General features: G+C 42.4%; 3 protein-coding genes across 4 annotated transcripts; 2 read left to right on the top strand and 1 right to left on the bottom strand.

Moving 5' to 3' along the window:
- Positions 1-752: 752 nt before the first annotated feature.
- LOC148884181 (5-hydroxytryptamine receptor 1A-beta-like) lies at positions 753-5,387 on the top strand. Its single transcript, XM_089020949.1, has one exon. The coding sequence runs from the start codon at positions 842-844 to the stop codon at positions 2,066-2,068; it is 1,227 nt and encodes a 408-aa protein (XP_088877075.1). The 5' UTR covers positions 753-841; the 3' UTR covers positions 2,069-5,387.
- Positions 5,388-5,565: 178 nt separating this feature from the next.
- On the bottom strand, positions 5,566-11,371 carry LOC148884182 (uncharacterized). 2 transcript variants are annotated; one of them, XM_089020409.1, is made up of 4 exons: positions 11,354-11,371; positions 10,743-10,826; positions 7,835-8,050; positions 5,566-6,453 (listed from the first exon to the last, which is right to left on the bottom strand). In XM_089020409.1, exons 3-4 carry the CDS (start codon positions 7,987-7,989, stop codon positions 6,072-6,074), a joined length of 537 nt encoding a protein of 178 aa, XP_088876535.1. In that variant the 5' UTR covers positions 7,990-8,050; positions 10,743-10,826; positions 11,354-11,371; the 3' UTR covers positions 5,566-6,071. The 2 variants fall into 2 exon arrangements, with proteins under 2 accessions (XP_088876535.1, XP_088876536.1); XM_089020410.1 differs by lacking the exon at positions 11,354-11,371 and having other exon boundaries at positions 10,743-10,843.
- A 7,076-nt stretch (positions 11,372-18,447) lies between these two features.
- LOC148884183 (uncharacterized) lies at positions 18,448-19,941 on the top strand. Its single transcript, XM_089020505.1, has 3 exons — positions 18,448-18,592; positions 18,670-18,742; positions 19,148-19,941. Exons 2-3 carry the CDS (start codon positions 18,680-18,682, stop codon positions 19,673-19,675), a joined length of 591 nt encoding a protein of 196 aa, XP_088876631.1. The 5' UTR covers positions 18,448-18,592; positions 18,670-18,679; the 3' UTR covers positions 19,676-19,941.
- The last annotated feature ends 968 nt before the right edge of the window (positions 19,942-20,909 follow it).

Raw genomic sequence — 20,909 nt, forward strand, 5'->3', positions numbered from 1 at the left:
CCACCTCCCCTCACTGCTGCGTTCTTGACCAATCATGCGGCTTTAACCGAAGACTGGGGGCAGGGAATAGAGAACAAAAACAGTCAACAGCTATTTTCTTGTTAGGAGAACGGGCTCGTTCGCGAATGACACATCAGTCATTGTGGCGCTCCGTGTGTATCCCGAAAAATAGTTTGTATGGCAAGATTAAATTCTCATGAATTTGACATTCATAAGCTGAAAGGTTCGTTCGCCAAGGCAAGGCATTCGTAAACAGACCATATCACTCTATATGGTCATATTTTGATGAAAATTAAAGCTTTTGGGTGTGCCTTAAAACACCTGAAAATATGGCAATACCATCGCTCTTTGAGAACTGCTCATAATTACTTCAGCAGACATTTTGTGGTGTCCCACAGGCTGAGAATGTCCAGTGCAAGAAAGGCTCTGGAGTATTGCAGCCTCTACCACACGGCCACCTAAAAATGTTCATCAATTTAATGTTCGTAAACCGAAAAGTTCGTAAGCCAAGGGGTTCGTAAACCGAGGTATCACTGTATGTATAATTTTTTAATGTGTCAATAAAAAGAAAAAAATATAATGCATAGGCCAATGCAACGACAAAGTTAAATGCACAAACGCCCCCCCCCCCCCCAAAAAAAAAAACCACCCACTCAAGAAACCTACTGGCCTGCAATTATCCCCCCCTTCCACTCCCCCGTCACACCAACACCGTGACGCACTGGTATAAATATGCAGCATCTCTCCAAGCGGCACGTCTGAACGAGCGGGTGGTCCGCCATGCGCTGCTCCAAGCAGGACGGTGCGCCCGGTGCCATCCAAGACCGTTTCTAACTCGGATATGGAGGATGCAAGCAACGCCACGGTCTCGTCTCACTTTGACACCCCTTTCAACCGAAGCGGCCAAGATCAGGAGGTGAGGTTAAGCTACCAGATCCTCGCCTCATTCCTCCTTTGCGCGCTCATCCTCTGTGCCATTTTCGGGAACGCCTGCGTGGTGGCGGCCATCGCGCTGGAGCGCTCCTTGCAGAACGTGGCCAACTACTTAATCGGTTCCCTGGCCGTCACCGATTTGATGGTGTCCGTCTTGGTCCTGCCCATGGCGGCGCTCTACCAGGTCTTGAATAGATGGACGCTGGGCCAGGTTTCATGCGACATCTTCATCTCTCTGGACGTTTTGTGCTGCACTTCGTCCATCTTGCACCTGTGTGCCATCGCCCTGGACCGCTACTGGGCTATCACCGAGCCTATCAACTACATGAAGAAGCGGACGCCTCGGAGGGCGGCACTTTTGATCGGCGTCACCTGGCTGGTTGGCTTCTCTATTTCGGTACCGCCGATGTTGATCATGCGCTCGCAGCCCAACAGCGTGGAGGAAAACCGAAAGAACCCGAAGCAGTGTAAGATCCGGCAAGACCCCTGGTACACCATTTATTCCACTTTTGGCGCTTTCTACATTCCGCTGGCGCTCATGCTGGTTCTTTACGGTCGCATATTCAAAGCGGCCAGGTTCCGAATTCGCAGGACGGTGCGTAAAAGCGAAAAGACGAAAGTGGGTGACTCCTGCTCGGCTCTGTCGCCCGCCCCATGGCGCCAAAAGACGGCGCGGGAGACCAAAAGCTGGAAAAGAAGCGTGGTGCCTTGTGTCAACGGCGCTGTCAAACACGCCGACGATGGCGAATCTCTGGAGATCATCGAGGTTCGCGGCGGTCTCAGAGACACCCTCCCCTTGCCCAATACGCCAGGCGCTGCCCCGCTTTTCCAGAGCAGGCACGAGAAAGCCATCGAGGCCAAGCGAAAGATCGCCTTGTCTCGCGAACGCAAAGCGGTGAAGACGTTGGGGATCATCATGGGCACCTTCATCCTTTGCTGGTTGCCGTTCTTCATTGTGGCCTTGGTGATGCCCTTCTGCCAGGATTCATGTTATATGCCCCGCTGGCTCGAAGACGTGATCAACTGGTTGGGTTATTCCAACTCACTGCTCAATCCCATCATTTACGCCTACTTCAACAAAGACTTTCAGGGGGCTTTTAAGAAAATCGTCAAGTGTCATTTCTGCAGACCCTGAAACTCCTTTCAAAGACTATCGCCGCGGTAACTGTCCCGTATGAGAATATCACCCGAGGTATGTGCAACGTCAATAAAGAAAGTGGGGTAATCTCTTTTAGTCGATGGAAAGCTACAGCTTCGTGTTTGCTTTGAAAACGTGCACATTCCACCATGACGTCCCTGATCCACTGCTGAAAAGGATGTTTTGACCCTCCCTTCTTTCATCTAGAATTGCTTCATGTCAGAAAGAAGGTACATCAAGTGCTGAAGAATGAATGACCCTGTGTCTTTGTGTTGTCATATTATTTATTTTGGGTTTTTTTTTCCCCAAGATGGCGGCGCGTGAACACGCAGTGGCTCCTCTCTCCCGGCAAATTGGCATTTTCGTGTTTATTATGTTTGTCAAAGTCATTATAAGTGCCTGGCACACTGGATCAGAGAGGACAGTAATTTCATCTGTGCTGGATGTCACTTTGACTTTGATGACATCACTGATCCACTGGTGAAAAGGAGGCTTTCATCCTTTCCTCATTCATCTAGAACTGCTTCACGTAATCAAGTGTTTGTCTTGCACTCAAACATCATAGAGTACACGGGGAAATTCATCCATGTTTTTATGATCCTGTTGTGTTTATTATTTTGCTTTGTGTTGACTATGATGTGAAGTGCTTTGTTACAGCTGTCATGGCACCCTGCCCTGTGCGGCTGCCTCCATTGCAGCTCCGAACCCTTTTTAATAATAATAATAATAATCCATTTCATTTCTAAGCGCCTTTCAAAACTCTCAAGATCACTTTACAGTCACAGGATAAGTTTTTCTGTGGGTGAGCAGCGGCAGCCACACACGCAGCGTTCACTCAACCCGGAATAACTCGAAAAGATTGGATTGGATTTGCCTTTATTAGTCTCACAGTTGAGAAATTTACATTTCACAGCAACAAAGTGATGAAAGGAATGAAAGTAGAAAAACAAAATACATGAGCTGCTGGAAAGGCAGCCACTCTCACGGCGCCATCTTGAAGTAAAAAACAAAACAAAAAACTAAATAACAATAAAATGACAGCACAAAGACACAGAGAGTCGATTTATAGAAAGCTACCTTGCTAGCTCATAGGTATCTTGGTAACTGGATAGTTAATGTTTCCCGACTCAATATAGCTAGCCAGATAGCCATATTGCTAATAATAATAATAATAATAATAATAATAATAATACATTTCATTTATAAGCGCTTTTAAAAACTCTCAAGGTCACTTCACAGTCACAGGATAAGTTTTTCTCAACCCCGAAGTAACTTAAATAGATAGAAAGCTAGCTAGCTAGATAATAGATAGCTAATAGCTATCTAGCTAGCTAGAAAGCTAGCCAGCTTAATAGCTAAAAGATAGCCAGCTAAATAGCTAGCTAGCCAGCTAATAGACAGATACACACATAGTTTGTGGCAATGATGTTCTACTATTTTGTTGATTTATTTTATTTCTATTATGAATATAATATTTAGATTTTATCTTTTCAACTCACCCCCTTTCAAATTTCCTGCTGTGGATTGCAAAGTTGCCCATTGTGGGACAATTAAAGGCTTTCTGATTCTGAGAGCCCCATAGTCCTCATTGCTGTTCCGTCATTTTCGATAAAGGTATACTTTCTAATAACCGACTTATCGTTTTTAAATTCTGCAACAATGAAAATTGTGCATATGAAAAGCAGTCCATGTTTTTTGGGTTCATTCATCTGTGAGACTTAAATTAAACAGTTCGCATTAAAAATACATTGTTGGGGTGTTTTTTTCACTTTGAGTGACATATGATATTGTTTCAAGATTTTGTTTTATTCTATTAAAAAAAGGAAATGTTGAACTAATAGCTGAATTTTGATTTTTAAAGCAATATAATTTTGTTTGTTTATTTTATTATTTTTTTCCGTCCATCATTTTTGTCACGAGTCCACGATAAAGATATTGTTGTTAATTTGGGGGCGTGTCTCTCATTGCCGTCACTCTCGATCTCATAAAACGTATTTCTTGAAAGGCAACATTGGTGATGGGGGGGGGGGGGGCACCGAAATGGATGAGAGGTGGTCACTATGGCAACATATGGAAGATGCAAACTCCGGGAGCCCAAGGGGCAATTACCTGATCAAAGGCCTGGTACAACACAATAATACAGAGGTGTATTTAAGTGGACCACAGCTGGGGGTCATCACGCACACAATGAACAGGTGGGTGCTCTTTTTTTAACGGTATTTTATTTATTGTACACCCAAAACAAAAATTCATTTCAATATCCCGCAGAATAAGAAAACAAAAAGCACAGAAAAATATGAATCGTTTTTTATCTATTTATCTATTTATTAATGTATTTATCCACTTACTTTTTAAGATATTTATTCATTTGGTTGTTTATATGTTTGTATCAGTGACGTGCAGTAAGGTGAGGCAGTGTCTCACCTGTCATCATGGAAAGCAGTCATGGAAATATCAAATGAAAAAATAAACAGTTATACGTATTTAGTGATTTGTACTTTAAAGTTCTTGTCCATTTAACTTCACCGTTTTTTCACCGCTGAATTTTAACATTTACCGTTCAAATACTAAGTAGAGACGAGCGGTGAGGCAGCAGCCGGGTGAGCCTCACCATGGATTGCGCAATCACTATGCTAACTGTGCTGGCTTGCTCTGCAGTGAGACCGCATTGCTGTCCTTCTGCATATCTATTAAAGCGTTCAAACACGTTTAGTAGATGAACTAAATTTGTACAGTTTAGCTGGTGGATATAATGTAGAGTCACTTTACATTTGATTTTTTATCAAAACTGTGTGCATAGGTGAGGCACACAGTTCTCCTGCCTCATGACAGGGTGCGCTGGTGATTACAGAGATTCTTGCGCCTCCTCGGCTGCAGAATAATAGAATTAGTGAGAGCAAGCTACAGTAAACAGTTAGCAAGTTAAGTGCAACCATCCAGTCATTTTTTTGTGTTGCTTGGCCTTATTTTCAGAATGGAGGATTACATATCTAAATTGAAAGAAATAGCGAGACTTTTAAAACCGAAGAAAGATAAGGAAAGCTTCTACAAAGAAGGTATAGATGCCTTTCTTCAGAATGAGGGACGCAAGGACTTCATTTATAAGTAAAGGTAACACGATAACGTTTTTGTAATTCTTTTTTCCGATGCTACAGTTTATATAAAGAATGCTGACATGACATTTTAAACAAAACACGTTAACTGTTGCCACTCAAATGGTGAATAAGCTACTCTGTAGAGTTCATATGGTTGTAAATCTGACTGATGATGCCAGTGCCTCACCAGCCATGAACCTCACCGCATGTCACTGGTTTATATATATTCAAGGGAGTCCGAAAAAATATCGATATAACCGGGACTATCGATATATCCGACCCTGTTTGCATGTAATTTTCTCCGTGTGTGCATAGAAATGTATCGATATAACCGGGACTATCGATATATCCGATATCGATATAACGAGACTTTACTGTGTATATATATATATATATATATATATATATATATATATATATATCCTACTGCTTTCGGAACACTCAAGAACACTTTACAAATTAACTCCTTCACTTCACGGTCCTCTCCTGCGTCTTCTGGTGTGCCTCAAGGGACTGTCCTGGGTCCCATTCTCTTAATTCCCTACCTTCTTCCCCTTGGCAATATTTTCCAAAATTTTGGCATCTATCTATCTAGCCCTCGATCCATCCATTCATCCATCCATCTATCAAAGTGCTAACATGGAAAAAAGGGAAATGCTGCCCCTTGTGAAAGGGAAAAACATTGCCAAAACGTCTGGCCAGAGGTTTATCGACACCCAAGCAAGAAAAAGCAAAACTTGAACAAATTCGGGAATGGCGCTCTCCGTCATATTTTCAATTCACGAATAAATTCGTGAATGGCAGTGAATGAGTTAAAAATAACTTGATCATACAATTACTCGAAGCAAATAGCAACATGAAGAGGGAGAAGGAAATCAGACTTCAAGATGAACATCGCGCTCGGGTCAGAGAGATGAGTGCTCGAAAAGAATGACCTTGGAATGACTGGATAGGCTGGAGAGTCTTGAGGGTCTGTAAGCGCCAATCCGAGAGTACACGTCGGCGTCGGAACAGGCTCCCCATGAAAGGTGGGGGCTTGGCGCGGCGGTTTGGAGGGCGGGTAAAGGTGGTGTCACCTGGTGTGAAGATACATCAGAATGGACAGGGGGCACAGGCGGTGATATCGGGGCTGGAATGGGTGGCAGTGGTGTGGCGGCGACGGGTATGGCGCTGGCAACGTTGCCATTGGACTGTTTCTCGTAGGATGGAGGGTTATTCAATGTGTAGGTGGCCGTGTGGTAGAAGCTGCAATACTCCAGAGCATTTCTTGCACTGGCCATTTTCAGCCTGTGGGACACCACAAAGTCTGCTGAAGTAATTATGATCAGTTCTCAAAGAGCAATAGTATTGCCATATTTTCCGGTGTTTTAAGGCGCACCCAAAAAAATTTAATTTTCATGAAAATGACCTTATACAGTGATACCTCGGTTTACGAACGCCTTGCCTTGGCTAACAAACTTTTCGGCTTCCGAACGTTAAATTCACGAGAATTTAATCTTGGTATACAAACTATTTTTCGGGATACACACGGAGTGCCACAATGAGTTATGTGTCGTTCGCGAACGAGCCCGTTCTCCTAACAAGGAAATGGCAGCCGACTTTTTTGTCCTCTATTCCCAGCCCCCAGTTTTCGGTTAAAGCCACACGTGATTGGTCAAGAACGCAGCAGTTGGGGGGTTGCAGAAACACAGAGCTGCAAATGAAAATAGATAGGTATATTTTGTGTAGTTTTAAGGCTTAGACAATTAGAAAGTAGAAAATTATGTTTTATGGAGACTTGGGAACAGATTATTATCATTTTAATGGTTTCCAATGGGAAATTAATGCTTGGGATACACACTTTTCGCTTAACACACTATGTCAGAGAACCAATTAAGTTCGTAAGCCAAGGTATTACTGTATATGAAGTCATAATGAGCCACGACAGCCACGACACGACCTATTTCCCCCAGTAGTAGTGTGGAACCACAGTCTCTACTGTAGCGCCTTTTAATATGGTGTACCATATATTTGGAAAACTTTATTATATTGAGATATTATATATGGAAAACTTTGATGGTGTTCCTTAAAGTCTGGTGCGCTGTATACACGTAACATCCTAATTACGACCAGTTCTACTTACGACCACGACCTCCATTTTGACCTCTATTTTTAAAGTTGTAATTCTATGCCTGGGACCGCAATGTGCTAGCAGGCCGGCAGTGTGTACGACACTTTTGGCCAGCCAGCATCTCACTTGCACAGCAATCGACCGTGTGGTGGCACCAGAGGGGGGAGTTTGCGAGTCATTTAGCCTCCGAGTCTCTATTCAACATTTAGAATGGAGTTCGACTTAGGACAATTATTGACTTATGACCGTTTCGACTTACAACCATTTCGACTTACGGCCGTGTGGTCGGAACGGAACTCGCTAAGTAAGTCGGATGTTACCTGTATTTGGAAAACGTTTGAAGATACATTGGGAGTGCGCCTGATACCCTGTACCTTATACACCGGTGTATAAGGTCCATGGTTATTTTCTGAAGAAAATGATGGCTTTTGGGTGCGCCTTATGCCCTGGAAAATACAATAATAAAGTTTATGACAGAGAACAATGACTGGTATTGACGTTGCTCACTTACGTCAAGACAAAATTCGAAATTCATTTTGGCGGTAATTCCATCCACACCTGTGTCGTGTTTGTAAGAGTCTGTACAGCAGCCACAAGATGACAGCGCCAGCGAGAGTCACCAGAAGCATCACGACACTGGCATCCAAACTCCAGCACGATTTCCCAACCGGTTCGGATGAGCTGCATGTCCTGGAGGACCGCGCCGTCTCCATTTCTCATCTGGTTCTGACAGCTGCTTGGACTTGGCCCTTGGCTGGCCGCTGGTCAGCGCAGCTGTTTCGGGATTAGGGAAAGAAAGGAGAAGTGTCGTTGACGAACTCACCTGGAACTGTCATCACTAAGAACTATGATTGACAGAGTCAAGGGACTCGGGTGTAAAATGTGCTGTTGACAAAAAATGGTCAAATTACCATGTCTATAGTATGAACTAAGGGTGATGTACCTGTACATCAAAACAGTGAAGGATATTAATCTATTTACATTTCACTGGTACTCGTAAGAGGGAGTATATAACTCCTACTCTGGCATCCCAGTCTGGTTTCCGCCCCCGCCACAGTACTGAATCGGCTCTCATAAAAATCACGAATGATCTTTTTATGGCAGCCTATGCCGGTTCACTCTCCATCCTCATCCTTCTCGACCTGACCTCAGCCTTTGACACCATTTCCCACCCTATCCTGCTCGACAGACTTTCCACCCTAGGCATCACACATACCCCACTCCGCTGGTTTCATTCCTATCTCTCTGATCGCTCACAATTCATCCAAATCAACTCGTTCACCTCACGGTCCTCTCCTGTGTCCTCTGGTGTGCCTCAAGGGTCTGTCCTTGGGCCACTTCTCTTTATTATCTACCTACTTCCTCTTGGCAATATTTTCCGTAAATTTGGCATTCACTTTCACTGCTTCGCGGATGACACCCAACTCTACCTCTCCAGCAAACCCGACGCCTCTCTTCCACCTTCATCCCTCTCACTTTGCCTCTCAGAAATTAAATCCTGGCTTTCCCATAACTTTCTCAAGCTTAACAGTGACAAAACCGAACTTCTCCTTGTCGGTACCAAATCCACCCTCCACAAAACTAACAGTTTCTCTCTCACCATTGACAGTTCAACCGTGTCCCCCTCCCCTCAGGTCAAGAGCCTGGGTGTCATCCTCGATAGCTCACTATCTTTTCAGTCCCATATAAATAACATAACTCGGTCTGCTTATTTCCTCCTCCGTAATATTAACCGTCTCCGTCCCTCGCTCACCCCTCACACCACTGCTATCCTTATCCACAGTCTCGTCACCTCCCGCATCGATTATTGCAACGCACTTCTCTTCGGTATCAATCAGAAATTTCTCCATAAACTCCAACTCGTCCAAAATTCTTCAGCCCGGATCATCACTAGAACCCCCTCCTTTCACCACATCACCCCTGTCCTCCAGCAACTCCACTGGCTACCTGTTAAACATCGTATCGAATTCAAAATACTTCTGTTTACATTCAAAGCCATCCATAACCTTGCCCCTCCCTATCTGTCTGACCTGCTTCAAATCTCTGTTCCCTCTCGGTCCCTCAGATCTTCATCCACCCTTCACCTCTATGTGCCCTCTGCCCGTCTCACCACGATGGGATGCAGAGCTTTCAGCCGCTCTGCTCCCAAACTCTGGAATTCACTCCCACCCAACATCCGTAATATTGACTCCCTCCCTATTTTCAAGGCTCACCTCAAAACCCACTTGTTTAAAATTGCTTTCAATGTATAGTTCTATCTGCTATTTTATTATGTATCATTTTACTTATGGTTTTATTGTTATGTGCTTTGTTTTATTGTTTTTATTGTAAAGTGTCCTTGGGTGTTTTGAAAGGCGCTTGAAATAAAATGTATTATTATTATTATTATTATTATTATTATTATTATTATTATTATTATTATTATTATTATTATTATTATTATCCCTTCACTGACTCCCTATACATTTTAGAGTTCTTATTGTTTTCAAATATTTAAATGGACTTTCTCCCCCTACGCACCTTCCCGACGCCTCAGGTCTGCTGACAAGACACTGACCATCTTGAAAACCCATCGCTTCAAATTACTTCTACTGAGCGTATTTTACAAAGATTCCACCGCATATAGCTATATTTTATGTTTTAAGACTCGCGCTGAATAGTCAGGAAGTCTTGTTTTTGAGTTGGTGATTATTCCTGACACCACGTCACGGAAGGAACGCCCCTGACCGACAAAGGACACACAATGCATTTTGCGGTACTTTGTTTGGTCTGAAAACTTCGCGTCGATGGCGAAATTAGAAGGAAAACACATAAATAATGCGATGGTGAATCGTGTGTTGCACCGAGACAACTATTTGATATTCGCTGACAAAAATTCCCAGGAGACAAATCAGCCCATTTGCACAGAGCTTTGTCGTCATCTTCTGCGTTTTTTGGGTGTTACATTGCTGTCCAGATTCCTCAAAATGACACGGAATAAATTATTTAATAGATTGCAAACATGTATGCTTTCCTCTTCAGAACTATTTGAATCATATTCATAACCGGATGAGTAACAAGAAAGCATCTTCTCCGAATCTGAAGCCATTGTTTTGATTCTCGAGCAAGGCAAGACGTCTTAGCGTGACACCACGAACAAGGGGGCGGGACCTTCTTAAACTGGCCACTTCCAGGTTCAATTTGAAGTAGTTTTTAGACACTTTAAGTCATTTTTATTGGTGTTTTGCATTTGACTAAAAATATCATCCTGCGTGTTTTGGGTATTTTAGATGCTATAAAACGTTTTTCTGATGTCAGTTAGGACACAAAAAAGTGGTGTCTGTTGTCCTTTAAAGCGATATATAAATCAATATGTATTGTATTGTATTACATGTTATATATCATGCTTACCCTTGAAAGGGTGATGCATATGAACTATGCATAGTCATGAATGATAAATAAACAACAATACAAAAACAAAGCTTACCTTGAGCTTAAAAAGAGCCCCCTGACCGTGAGCAGCCTTCCACTACTCAATGCAGAATTCCAGGCATGTACAATTGCAGGGAAGCTTGTAAAAACAACAGGAAACATTGCACTTCCTTAACGGAATGCTGCGATCACTTCCTATCACCATGGTTACAGGAAACTTGTCGAGGATATCTTTTGTTACGTCTTCGGAGATCCATGTACGTCGAAATTAACGTGCCGTGATGTGTATCTTCCTGTTGTCTAAATATGAATCATCAGCTAGATAATGTCGCTAAATACACTAGCATCAAAGCTAGAAGATAAATGCACGAGCATAAATTAAAAGCCATTGCGATCATAAAGTAGATATTGTCTCAAATCTGCTTTGATGCCACCGAGGCCCACCAACATTCTGCCAAAGCTGGAACGGGTCACCAGAAGCAGACAAGACAGCAGCAAAGCCTCGAAAGCTTTGCTAGTATCTGATTGAGCCAGTATTCAACAAAAAAATAAATAATATGCCACCACTAAAAAGGCTGGCTTCAATGCAAGTCCAGCTTTCATTTATCGGTCTAATAAGTTTGGATTCTAGGGCCCGATTCAAAAGATAGGAACTCTCAATATTACCTGCTCGGTACTTTCACAATCCTTTGATATCGGAGGGAGCCATATTAAAAGATCTGTTATCGCAAGTCAAATTGTGCTTGAGGGGAGAGGTGACCCGCCCAGACAAGCTGGAGGAAAAATGGAACGGAGGGGAACAATGCTCGGTTCTAAAACCGCAAGTAATAAAGGAATGGAACGTCATTTGGATTGTTTGCATTGCTAATTTGAGAAAAAAAGAATTAATAATAATCAATTTTATCGCAAGCGCCTTTCAAAGCTCTCAAGGACACTTTACATTCAGACAAGAATAGATACAATAATAAATAAAATATAATTACAGTATAAATAAAGTACAATAATTAAAATACAATTATAAATAAAACCAAGAGATAGAGCTACACAGAAAATGCAATTTTAAATAGGTGGCTTTTGAGATGGGATTTAAAGTTGGGAAGAGAATTGATGTTACGAGTGTCTGAAGGAAGTTCTAGAGTTTGAGGGCAGAGCAGCTGAAAGCTCTGTCCCCCATCGTGCTGAGACGGGCAGGGAGGCACACACACAGAAGTGGAGGGAGGAAGAGGATCTGAGAGGGAATAGAAATTTGAAGAAGGTCTATGTTGTGTCTCAAGGTGGATTCTTTCAAGCGTAACGATGTTTTCAAATGAGAATCATTGTCACATGGTTTGAGGAGCCCACCATGAGAAGAAAGGAGCATCAGCGCATAGCGCCGATGCGGTTGTGGAACCGTTGATGCTTGGAATTGAAGCAGATTTACGTGGGGCAAGAGATGTGAGACAATCGCTTCTGTCAATGGATGCTACAGCTTCGTATTTGTTTTCAACTTTTAGTTTGTAGCAGACATGCACATTTCACCATTACGTCCCTGATCCACTGGTGAAAAGGATGCTAAGATCCGATCCTGTGTCATTCTAGAACGGCTTCATACAACAAAGAGGGTGCAGAAAGTGCTAAGGATTGCATCACTGTCTGTCTTTTGTGTTGTGCCACGTTATATGTTAGCGTGTCCGGTACTTTCTACTTCTTCCTTCCCTCTTCCTTCCATCACTTTGCTGCTGTGAAATGTCAATTTCTCCACTGTGAGACTAAGAAAAATCATCCAATCCAATCCAAATCCAATCATTCGTCATTCAGCAGCAAGCGGGCCACCTGTCAATCATCTTCGCTCCGTCATTAAGTCAAACCGACCATTTGTGAAAAATGCAATTTTGATTGGATGACACTGACCTAAGGTCGCCATTGTTTAGAAAGAGCAATTTTCATTGGATGATACTGACCTGGGTGGCCGTTGATGTCGAAACAGGTAAATGCCCCCATTTTGAATAAACGGACGAGTAAGAAAGACAACGATGAGTATTGTACACTTCAGATGGAATGAACCGAAGATTTCGCCTTTGTGGAGAGAACAGATTCTGCCGTGATTATAATTTGCAATGAAACAGTACAATCGATGAAACAGTTGAATGTCAGTGGCACTTTGACAAAGCTCCATGCTATGTTAGCCTTCTGCGAGAGACAGCAGAAAGCAAGCTGCCAAGCTAATGAGCATTGTGCAAGCGAGCAGTAACTTTGCGTATGGACCCGGCAAGTTGACTTTAATTCCGATTGTTTGGCTGGATTTTTACCAATCAACGGAAAACTATTCACTCGTTATTTTCAAGAATACATTCTGACATCCAGGCACGATGGTGGACAGAGCTTTCAGCTGCTCTGCCCCCAAACTCTGGAACTCACTTGCCCCCAACATTCGTAACATCGATTCTCTTCCCACCTTCAAGTGCCATCTCAAAACCCACCTATTTAAAATTGCATTTTCTTTCTCTTTCTCTTGTTTCTTTTTATAATTGTATTTTATTTATTATAGTACCTATGCTTGTCTGTGACTGTAAAGTGTACTTGAGAGCTTTGAAAGGCGTTTAAAATAAAATGTATTCTAATAATAATAATAATAATTATTATTATTATTATTATTATTATTATTATAATTATTATTATTATTATTATTATTGTGTGTGCGTGTGTGTGTGTGTGTGTGTGTGCGTGCGTGTGTGTGTGTGTGTGCGTGCGTGTGCGTGTGCGCGTGTGTGTGTGTGTGTGTGTGTGTGTGTGTGTGTGTGTGTGTGTGTGTGTGTGTGTGTGTGTGTGTGTGTGTGTGTGTATGACTCTAAATACTTCTAAATATTTTGCATTTACGGCTTTTTAGTCAAAAAGGTTCCCGACCCCTTCCCTAGACTTTCTTCTTTCATCCAAAAAAAAAGTTAATTCCTAAATGATGTATTTTCAATCCCGAATAAATTCAGGAATACAAATGTCCCCATTGCGGGGCTATTAAAGGCATTCCGATTCTGATATAAGTCAATGTGTTGTATTGTATTGTATTGTATTGTATTGTCAAAATGGCTTTGTGAGACATTTGTTAAAAGATGGCCGGCCGTGGTGACAAATGAATAAGCCGGAATGTCATTCACAAGGCAGTGTCGCAGGGTTTGTTTCTTGATTATCTTTTCACTCGAGTTGGTTTTAGCAGAAGACAACACTTGATGGGTGGGTGTATTTCTTAAGTACTTCAGAACGCCATCATAAACCTTCATGATCTTTTTTTTTGTGCGCTTTCCTGATGCATTGTACTTGACATTGAACCCGTCCTTGACAATATCTAATCAGTGCGATGGCGCAGTCGGTAGAAATGATGGTCAATCACGGTCCACAGTTGATGATTCAGGACACGTTTCTTAAGATACTGGTGAAAATGAGGACGGTGATGTCATTTTGTGCGTGATCGCTAAAACAAATGTTGATATGTTAATCTGAACATTTCATTGAAGATCACATGTTGTGCGATCTAATCTAGTCATGTGATTAAAGTCACTATTTTTCATGCGTCCTTTTGCAACAAAAGCATAATGACATTTTGCTTCAGGCATATGATATGGTTGGGCAGCTATTCCAAAGCTGTTTCCATGGATATTGCGTGAATTTGCTATCTACTTGCTGTCTATTAGCTGCCGGGCTGGCTCCCTGGTTATCTGGCTATCTGGCTGGCTATCTAGTTGACTATCTAGCTCGCTTCCGATCTGGATACTTAGCTGGCTACCTAGTTAGCTATCTATTTGCTATCTATTTACGGTCTATGAGCTATCTGGCTGCCTAGCTGGCTATCGAGATAGCTAGCTACCTATCTGGCTACCTAGTTGGGTACCTCGCTGGCTATCCAGCTAGCTATCTGTTTGCTTTCTATTAGCTATCTATTAGCTATCTATCTATCTAGCTAGCTATCAATTGGGTAGCTGTCAGCTAGCTAGTTAGTTTTCTAGCTATTTGAGTTATTCCGGGTTGAGTGAACGCTGGCTCATGTGAAATTTATTATTATTATTAATCTATTCATGGGATTTTGATATGCAGTCATTTAGTTTTTTAAGGTGTATACATAGTTGTAATTTCCTGGAGAAAAGAAAAAATGGGTTATCATAATTTATTTAGCATCATTGTTTTGCTTTTCTGCTTTTTAGATGGGCAGACTTTACATCCGTCATTTGACAATTTTCAATAAGTGTCGCCATATTGGACACTCAAAGCGAATTCATCAAAGGATGATCTGCAGATCGCTAAAGGTCTAATTGATGTCCAATGTAGCCAATACCTTCCCGTCGTCATGGGCCAAAATCTTCCATCCAGTCTTTAGCTGGTCAGCGATGTGCACATTGATGCGTACGCCTCCCGCTCGGGGCTTTTGTGCTGTCAGATCGACTTTACCTAGCAGACGGCGCAAGGTCATCAGATGATGATCGGCAACCGGGGGCTGCCTCCGGTCACTCGGCTGTCCATATTCATCCTCAGCGAGGCGGCACAACGCGCTCACCGTCGGCATCCGTTTTGGGATCGCTACCGCCATGCTGTCATCTTGATGGATCAGTTCCAATGCGCACCATTTGGATTTGGAAGCAATGAAACGTAATCACAGACACATATAATAGATATATGTATACCGTATTTTAGGGTGCAGAAGTATAAGAGTATGAGGCTTTCAAAAGTTTATATATTGCGTGTATTGCGTATTAAGTCAGTGTCAATATGTTTGCCCTTCAAGTCCCGGAAAGACGTTTGCTAACAAAGCTTTGTGACATGCAAAGAATATCCGAAAAATCTTATTATTTTCCCTTCAGGGGTTGCCACAGTGAATCAGTGTCCTCCATTTAAGCCTGTTTTGTGCATCCTCTTCTATCACACCAGCTACCTTCATGTCCTCTTTACCAACATCCATAAACCTCCTCTTTGGTCTTCCTCTGGGTCTCCTGCCTGGCAGTTCAAGGCTCAGCATCCGTCTTCCGATATAGTCTCTCTCTCTCTCCTCTGGACATGTCCAAACCATCTCATTCTGGCCTCTCTGACTTTGTCTCCAAAGCCTCTACTGGTCACTCCCAGAAAAAAACGTTGACATCTTCATCTGTGCTATCTCCAGTTCTGTTTCTTGTCTTTTCTTCAGTGGCACAGTCTCCAGTCCAAACATGTCTGGTCTCACCACCGTTTTATACACCTTTCCTTTCATACTAGCTGAAACCCTATCACACATCACACCTGACATGTTTCTCCAGCCGTTCCAGCCTGCCTGGACACGCTTCTTCACCTCTTTTCCACACTCTCCATTGCTCTGGACAGTTGACCCCAAGTACTTAAAATCCTCCACCTTCTTTATCTCCTCTCCCTTCAGCATCACTCTTGTACTTGGATCCCTCTCATTCGCTGATGCGACTGATCTTCAATCCTCTCCTTTCCAGGGCATACCTTCACCTCTCTAGGTTCTCCCCCACCTGTACCCTGTTCTCGTTACAGATCAAAATGTCATCTGCAAACATCATGGTCCAAGGAGATTATTGTCTAACATCGTCTGTCAGCCTATCCATCACCGTAGTGAATAAGAAGGGGCTCAGAGCTGACCCCTGGTGGAGTCCCACCTCCACCTTGAATTCCTCCGTCACACCAACAGCACACCTCACAACTGTCTTCCAGTCATGATACATGTCTTGCACTGCTCTGACATACTTTTCTGTCACTCCAGACTTCCTCATGCAATACCACAGCTCTTCTCTTGGCACCCTGTCATACCTGTCATTTCTCCAGATCGATACAGTGCAATTCCTTCTGACCTTCTCTGTATTTATCTATCAGCATTCTTACAGCATCTGTCGTACTATTTTTTGGCATGAAGCCATACTACTGCTCACAAATGTTCACTTCTGCTCTTAGTCTAGCTATCATATCACAGTCATAGTCATATACACTACATCTGTAAAAAAAAATCAAATCACTTTTTTTTTGCAAAGACGCTTACAGAGGGTCATGGCAAACATCCTCATTAGAAAAGAGGAGCGTTATCTTGCCCACACGCTTGCTGATGGCCGCAATCAGCAAGAGGAGGAAAGAAGGGGCGACTTGAGAAAGCGTCTCGTCGCGACTGAGACCGTCTTCTCCGTCACCTTTGATTAAGTTCAAATATTTCAAGGGGGTGCCGGGATGATTGCAGTTCCGCATATTGCGCCCGCGTGAGTGACGATGTCTCAAGAAAGCTGTAATTTTTCACGTTTGTCCAAAAGAGTGTGCACATGAAAAGAAAAGAAAAAAACGCAAGGTCTGAAAACCTACCACAAAAACATCTAGAAATGTTATAGTACGGGTTACCCGCTAATGGCAGTGTGTGGCTTTTCTTCGGGTACTCGGGTTTCCTCGCACATTCGTCCTCTCGTACTAATTTCATATCGACCGTGTCACTCCAACATTTTGTTTCCCACCTTTCAAACGTCCCGCCCCTTCACATGGCACTCAAGTGGCCCAAATCCGAGATACCCGTCATTTTGTCATGAACTTATCTCATGTTTCTGACTCATAGGTGGCACTTAAGAACGGGAAGCATCGCCATGTGGCTTGAAGTCGTTTTTAAACAAGAGGAAGTGGTTTTGCTCAAAATGACGATGACGATAGTTCAGGTAAAATAGACGTCACATGCAGTGTGCCATAGCTAATTTTTGGTCTCGGTTGAAATGGTATTAAACTAAAACGTTTGCTTTTAGAATACAAATCTTTCTTTTATGAAGTTCATGCGCGGCTCTTCGGCTACGAAAACAAAGCCGTCATGTTATGCAACTTGTAGACTTTGACATTCCGAAAAAATGATCTGAATCCGAAATCCAAACAGACAGTATCTGAATCCGTAAATGGTAGCACACGAAGGCTTTGCTCGTCCGCGTCTAATGAAAGCTCTTGAATGGCACGTCCTCATGACGATTCACGCTGAGGTAACAGGAAGACGTCCGTTTCAGTCGTGTTGAAATCCTTTGGAGTAACACGGTTGTGTCACACAGACACACACACACTTATCAAACTCTTACCACCCTGTAAAATTCCACAGCATGCCACCCGGTCTGCCGAAATGCTGAATAAATTCTTCATTTCATCATACGCCATTTTTCATACGTCTCCATGACAAACTTCACAGTTATCGGATCAGACGAGCCAAAAGCAGTAAAATCGGACTGTCATCTGGTGCCAAACACCCACGGTTTATGAATTATTTACTTATTGAGTATCTGTACTACAAGAAACAAAGAAGGCATACATTGCCTGCTGGTCGCTTTTCCTGTATTGACTCCATTGGAGCGGGTATAAAATAATGTATAAGGGCCTCTGTTTTGTGCCGGGACCCTGTACAAGAACTGAGGGTAGGGTTTGGTATAATTTAGGAGAACTGATAACTTTTGTCCAACCCCTGAATTATTTTTTCTATGTTTGTAATTTGTAATTCATTCAGTAAAAATATTCAAGGACTCCAACAATGTATTTGAAATCCAAGTACATCACTCTAGATGACATCCACTAGACTTTCTACACAAATTCCAATGAATATTCAGCTCTTTGTTGAAATATCTACCAAAAAAAAACATTTACATATCAAGTGGAACCTAAGACCAAAATCCACTTTTTGTGTTCTCTGGGCCTTCTTGTCCCACCCCCTCCCGACTCTCAGCTCCGAGATTGCAGGTAACCTTTCGACTCTTACTCAATCCTCTCAGCAAAGCCACAATATAGCCCTGCCCAGCTTCTCCGCACGGACTACTTAAGCATCAGATCATCCCAAATGACACTCCCACATCATTTTTGGACTTAACTCAAATACTTCAGACAGAATTTGAAGGAACTGAAAGATCCAAGTGACAGTTGTGCTATCGTCAGGCAGGGGGGTAGAAAAAGGTAGATCTATTTTGATGAATTCATACTTGTTCCTAATAAGGTCGTATAGACTCTTATTTTATTGTTTTTAATTGCAGGAACCAATTCATGATGAATCTTCCAACTTTTTCACTCATGGTTGTACTTCTTGCGACAGCTTCTACCAAACCAGTAAGCCTTAACGTACTTTTGACTGCCCCCTTTGAACTCATGGATCGGTCTCTTTAAAAAATTGATACATCCTCTGCGTCTTATTGTCTGACATATCTGTAAATGGTGTGAGTAAACTGTGCCGTGTTATTCAATCAAGTCTCTTAATGTGTAAAGGCAAACACCCGCAAAGTCAGTTCACAGGCGGTTCCTAACTCCTAACCCTAAAAACAGGTCAGAGTTGTCAGCGAGTTGTGAGAAGGCAGTAAGCAGAAGTGGAAACTCATTTCAGATTTGAGGCGATTAGTCAATAACTGCCTGACTAAATCGCTGAATAGGAGAACCTTCATCTGTTTAACTCAAATCCATTAATTATTCAAAATCAATGCTGGTAAATGATTCACGATTGTGAATTATATTCTCCAGGTTGATGAGAGCTGGCTGCAAGAATCGTTTGATCGGGTCAACTGGACTCATTCTTCTGAGTCATGGGAGTCCAGAGACATCTCAGTAAATGGATCCGCCGGGAGGTCGATTGAATTTCTGTCCGTGAAGCCACTGGCAGAATTGTCCGAAGAGTCACCTGAAGAATCCTCTGAGGAGACACATGAGGAGTCGTCAGACAAATCTTCTGAGGAGTCTCCAGAAGAATCCTCTGAGGAGTCTTCCGAGGAGTCATCAGAAGAATCCTCCGAGGAGTCTTCTGAGGAATCGTCTGAGGAGTCGTCAGACGAATCTTCTGAGGGGTCTTCTGAGGAGTCTTCCGAGGAGTCATCAGAGGAATCCTCAGAAGTTCCCATCACAGATCCAATAATGACAACCACAGAAGACACAAATCAATCCACGCCCAAACCTGCCACCACAAGCTCATATGAGCCAATCACAACCACCCCTGCTGGAGATGTTGGTCTTTCCACGGAAGCTCACATCACTGAAAGACGCGGAGACAACTAACACGGTGACCGCGAACCTAATAAGTTGATTGGACTCATTATCTAGAACCATTATTTTTTTTTACTGATCAAACATTTTTTAGTTGCATGAAAATCAGGAAACAGATGCTCACATTGCTGAATATTACATATATTTTAAGACATTTTTAATAACTTTTAATGTATGAAATGAACCCTTTTCAAATGTAACATCAATTGTACTTACAAAACCTCCAAAATCCTACCAATAAATGTTGTTTCCACAAAAGTGAGAAAACGCTGCCAAACCTATTTTCTTAAACAAAATGCCACTTGCACTTTGCATCTTCTTCTTCTTTTCCTTTCGGTTTTTCCCTTCATAGGGTCGCCACAGCGAATCAGTGTCCTCCGTCTTCAGAGGTGTTATCCGGATGCTTGTTTTGGCCAAGCTTTTACAAAGTAAAAATATTCATAATAAACTTTTCCTTTCGGCTCTTTCCTACAGGGGTCGCCACAGCGAATCAGTGTCCTCCATCTTCAGAGGTTTGATTCACATGTTTTTTTGGCCAAACTTTAATCCTAATCATATGATGATCAGAATCAGAATCAGAATCATCTTTATTGCCAAGTATGTAGAACACACAAGGAATTTGTTTCCGGTAGAACACGCTGCACTAGTATCGTCGTAAAAAAAAACTGCTAAGTGGCACTATACAGTTCCATTTTGGCTACTGTTGAAAGAGTTCAAAGAGTTAATGGCTTGGGGGAAGAAGCTGTTTAAATGTCTGCTGGATTTGGTGCGCATGGATCGGTAGCGCCTGCCTGAGGGGAGTAGCTGGAAAAGGTGGTGGGCAGGGTGCGCAGGTTCCAGTAGGATTTTCCGCGCCCTAGTTTGGATTCTTGCAGTGTGCAAGTCCTCGAGAGTGGGTAGGGCGGTGCCAATGATTTTTTCCGCCGTCCTAACTGTCCGTTGAAGTCGGATTTTGTCCATTTTTGTGGCGGCCCCGAACCAAACGGTGATGGAAGAACATTTTTTTTCATGTTTTCATTCTTCTTATTATTTTTATTGTGACTATGATGATGATTATTATTATGATTATGATTAGTAATTGTACTAATAGTTTATTATTGTTATTATTATTATTATTATTATTATTATTATTATTATTATTATTATTATTATTATTGAGATCTTCAGCGCTTTCGCGATGCATTTGGGAGAATAAAGAGTCGAGATGGTCCTTTTGTTTAGATCATACAAGTATGATATTTATTTG

This window comes from Hippocampus bargibanti, linkage group LG18 (genome assembly GCF_051943395.1).
Source record: "Hippocampus bargibanti isolate YZ-2025 linkage group LG18, ASM5194339v1, whole genome shotgun sequence".
Lineage (NCBI taxonomy): Eukaryota > Metazoa > Chordata > Actinopteri > Syngnathiformes > Syngnathidae > Hippocampus > Hippocampus bargibanti.

What these genes read in the sequence shown, in the direction of transcription:
- LOC148884181 (XM_089020949.1), top strand. Translation starts at nt 842, where the DNA reads ATGGAGGATGCAAGCAACGCCACGGTCTCGTCTCACTTTGACACCCCT.
- LOC148884182 (XM_089020409.1), bottom strand. Translation starts at nt 7,989, where the DNA reads ATGGAGACGGCGCGGTCCTCCAGGACATGCAGCTCATCCGAACCGGTT. An exon ending in CTCTTACAAACACGACACAG is followed by an intron (nt 6,454 to 7,834) that starts GTGTGGATGGAA and finishes GGTGTCCCACAG; the next exon opens with GCTGAAAATGGCCAGTGCAA.
- LOC148884183 (XM_089020505.1), top strand. Translation starts at nt 18,680, where the DNA reads ATGATGAATCTTCCAACTTTTTCACTCATGGTTGTACTTCTTGCGACA. An exon ending in CGACAGCTTCTACCAAACCA is followed by an intron (nt 18,743 to 19,147) that starts GTAAGCCTTAAC and finishes TATATTCTCCAG; the next exon opens with GTTGATGAGAGCTGGCTGCA.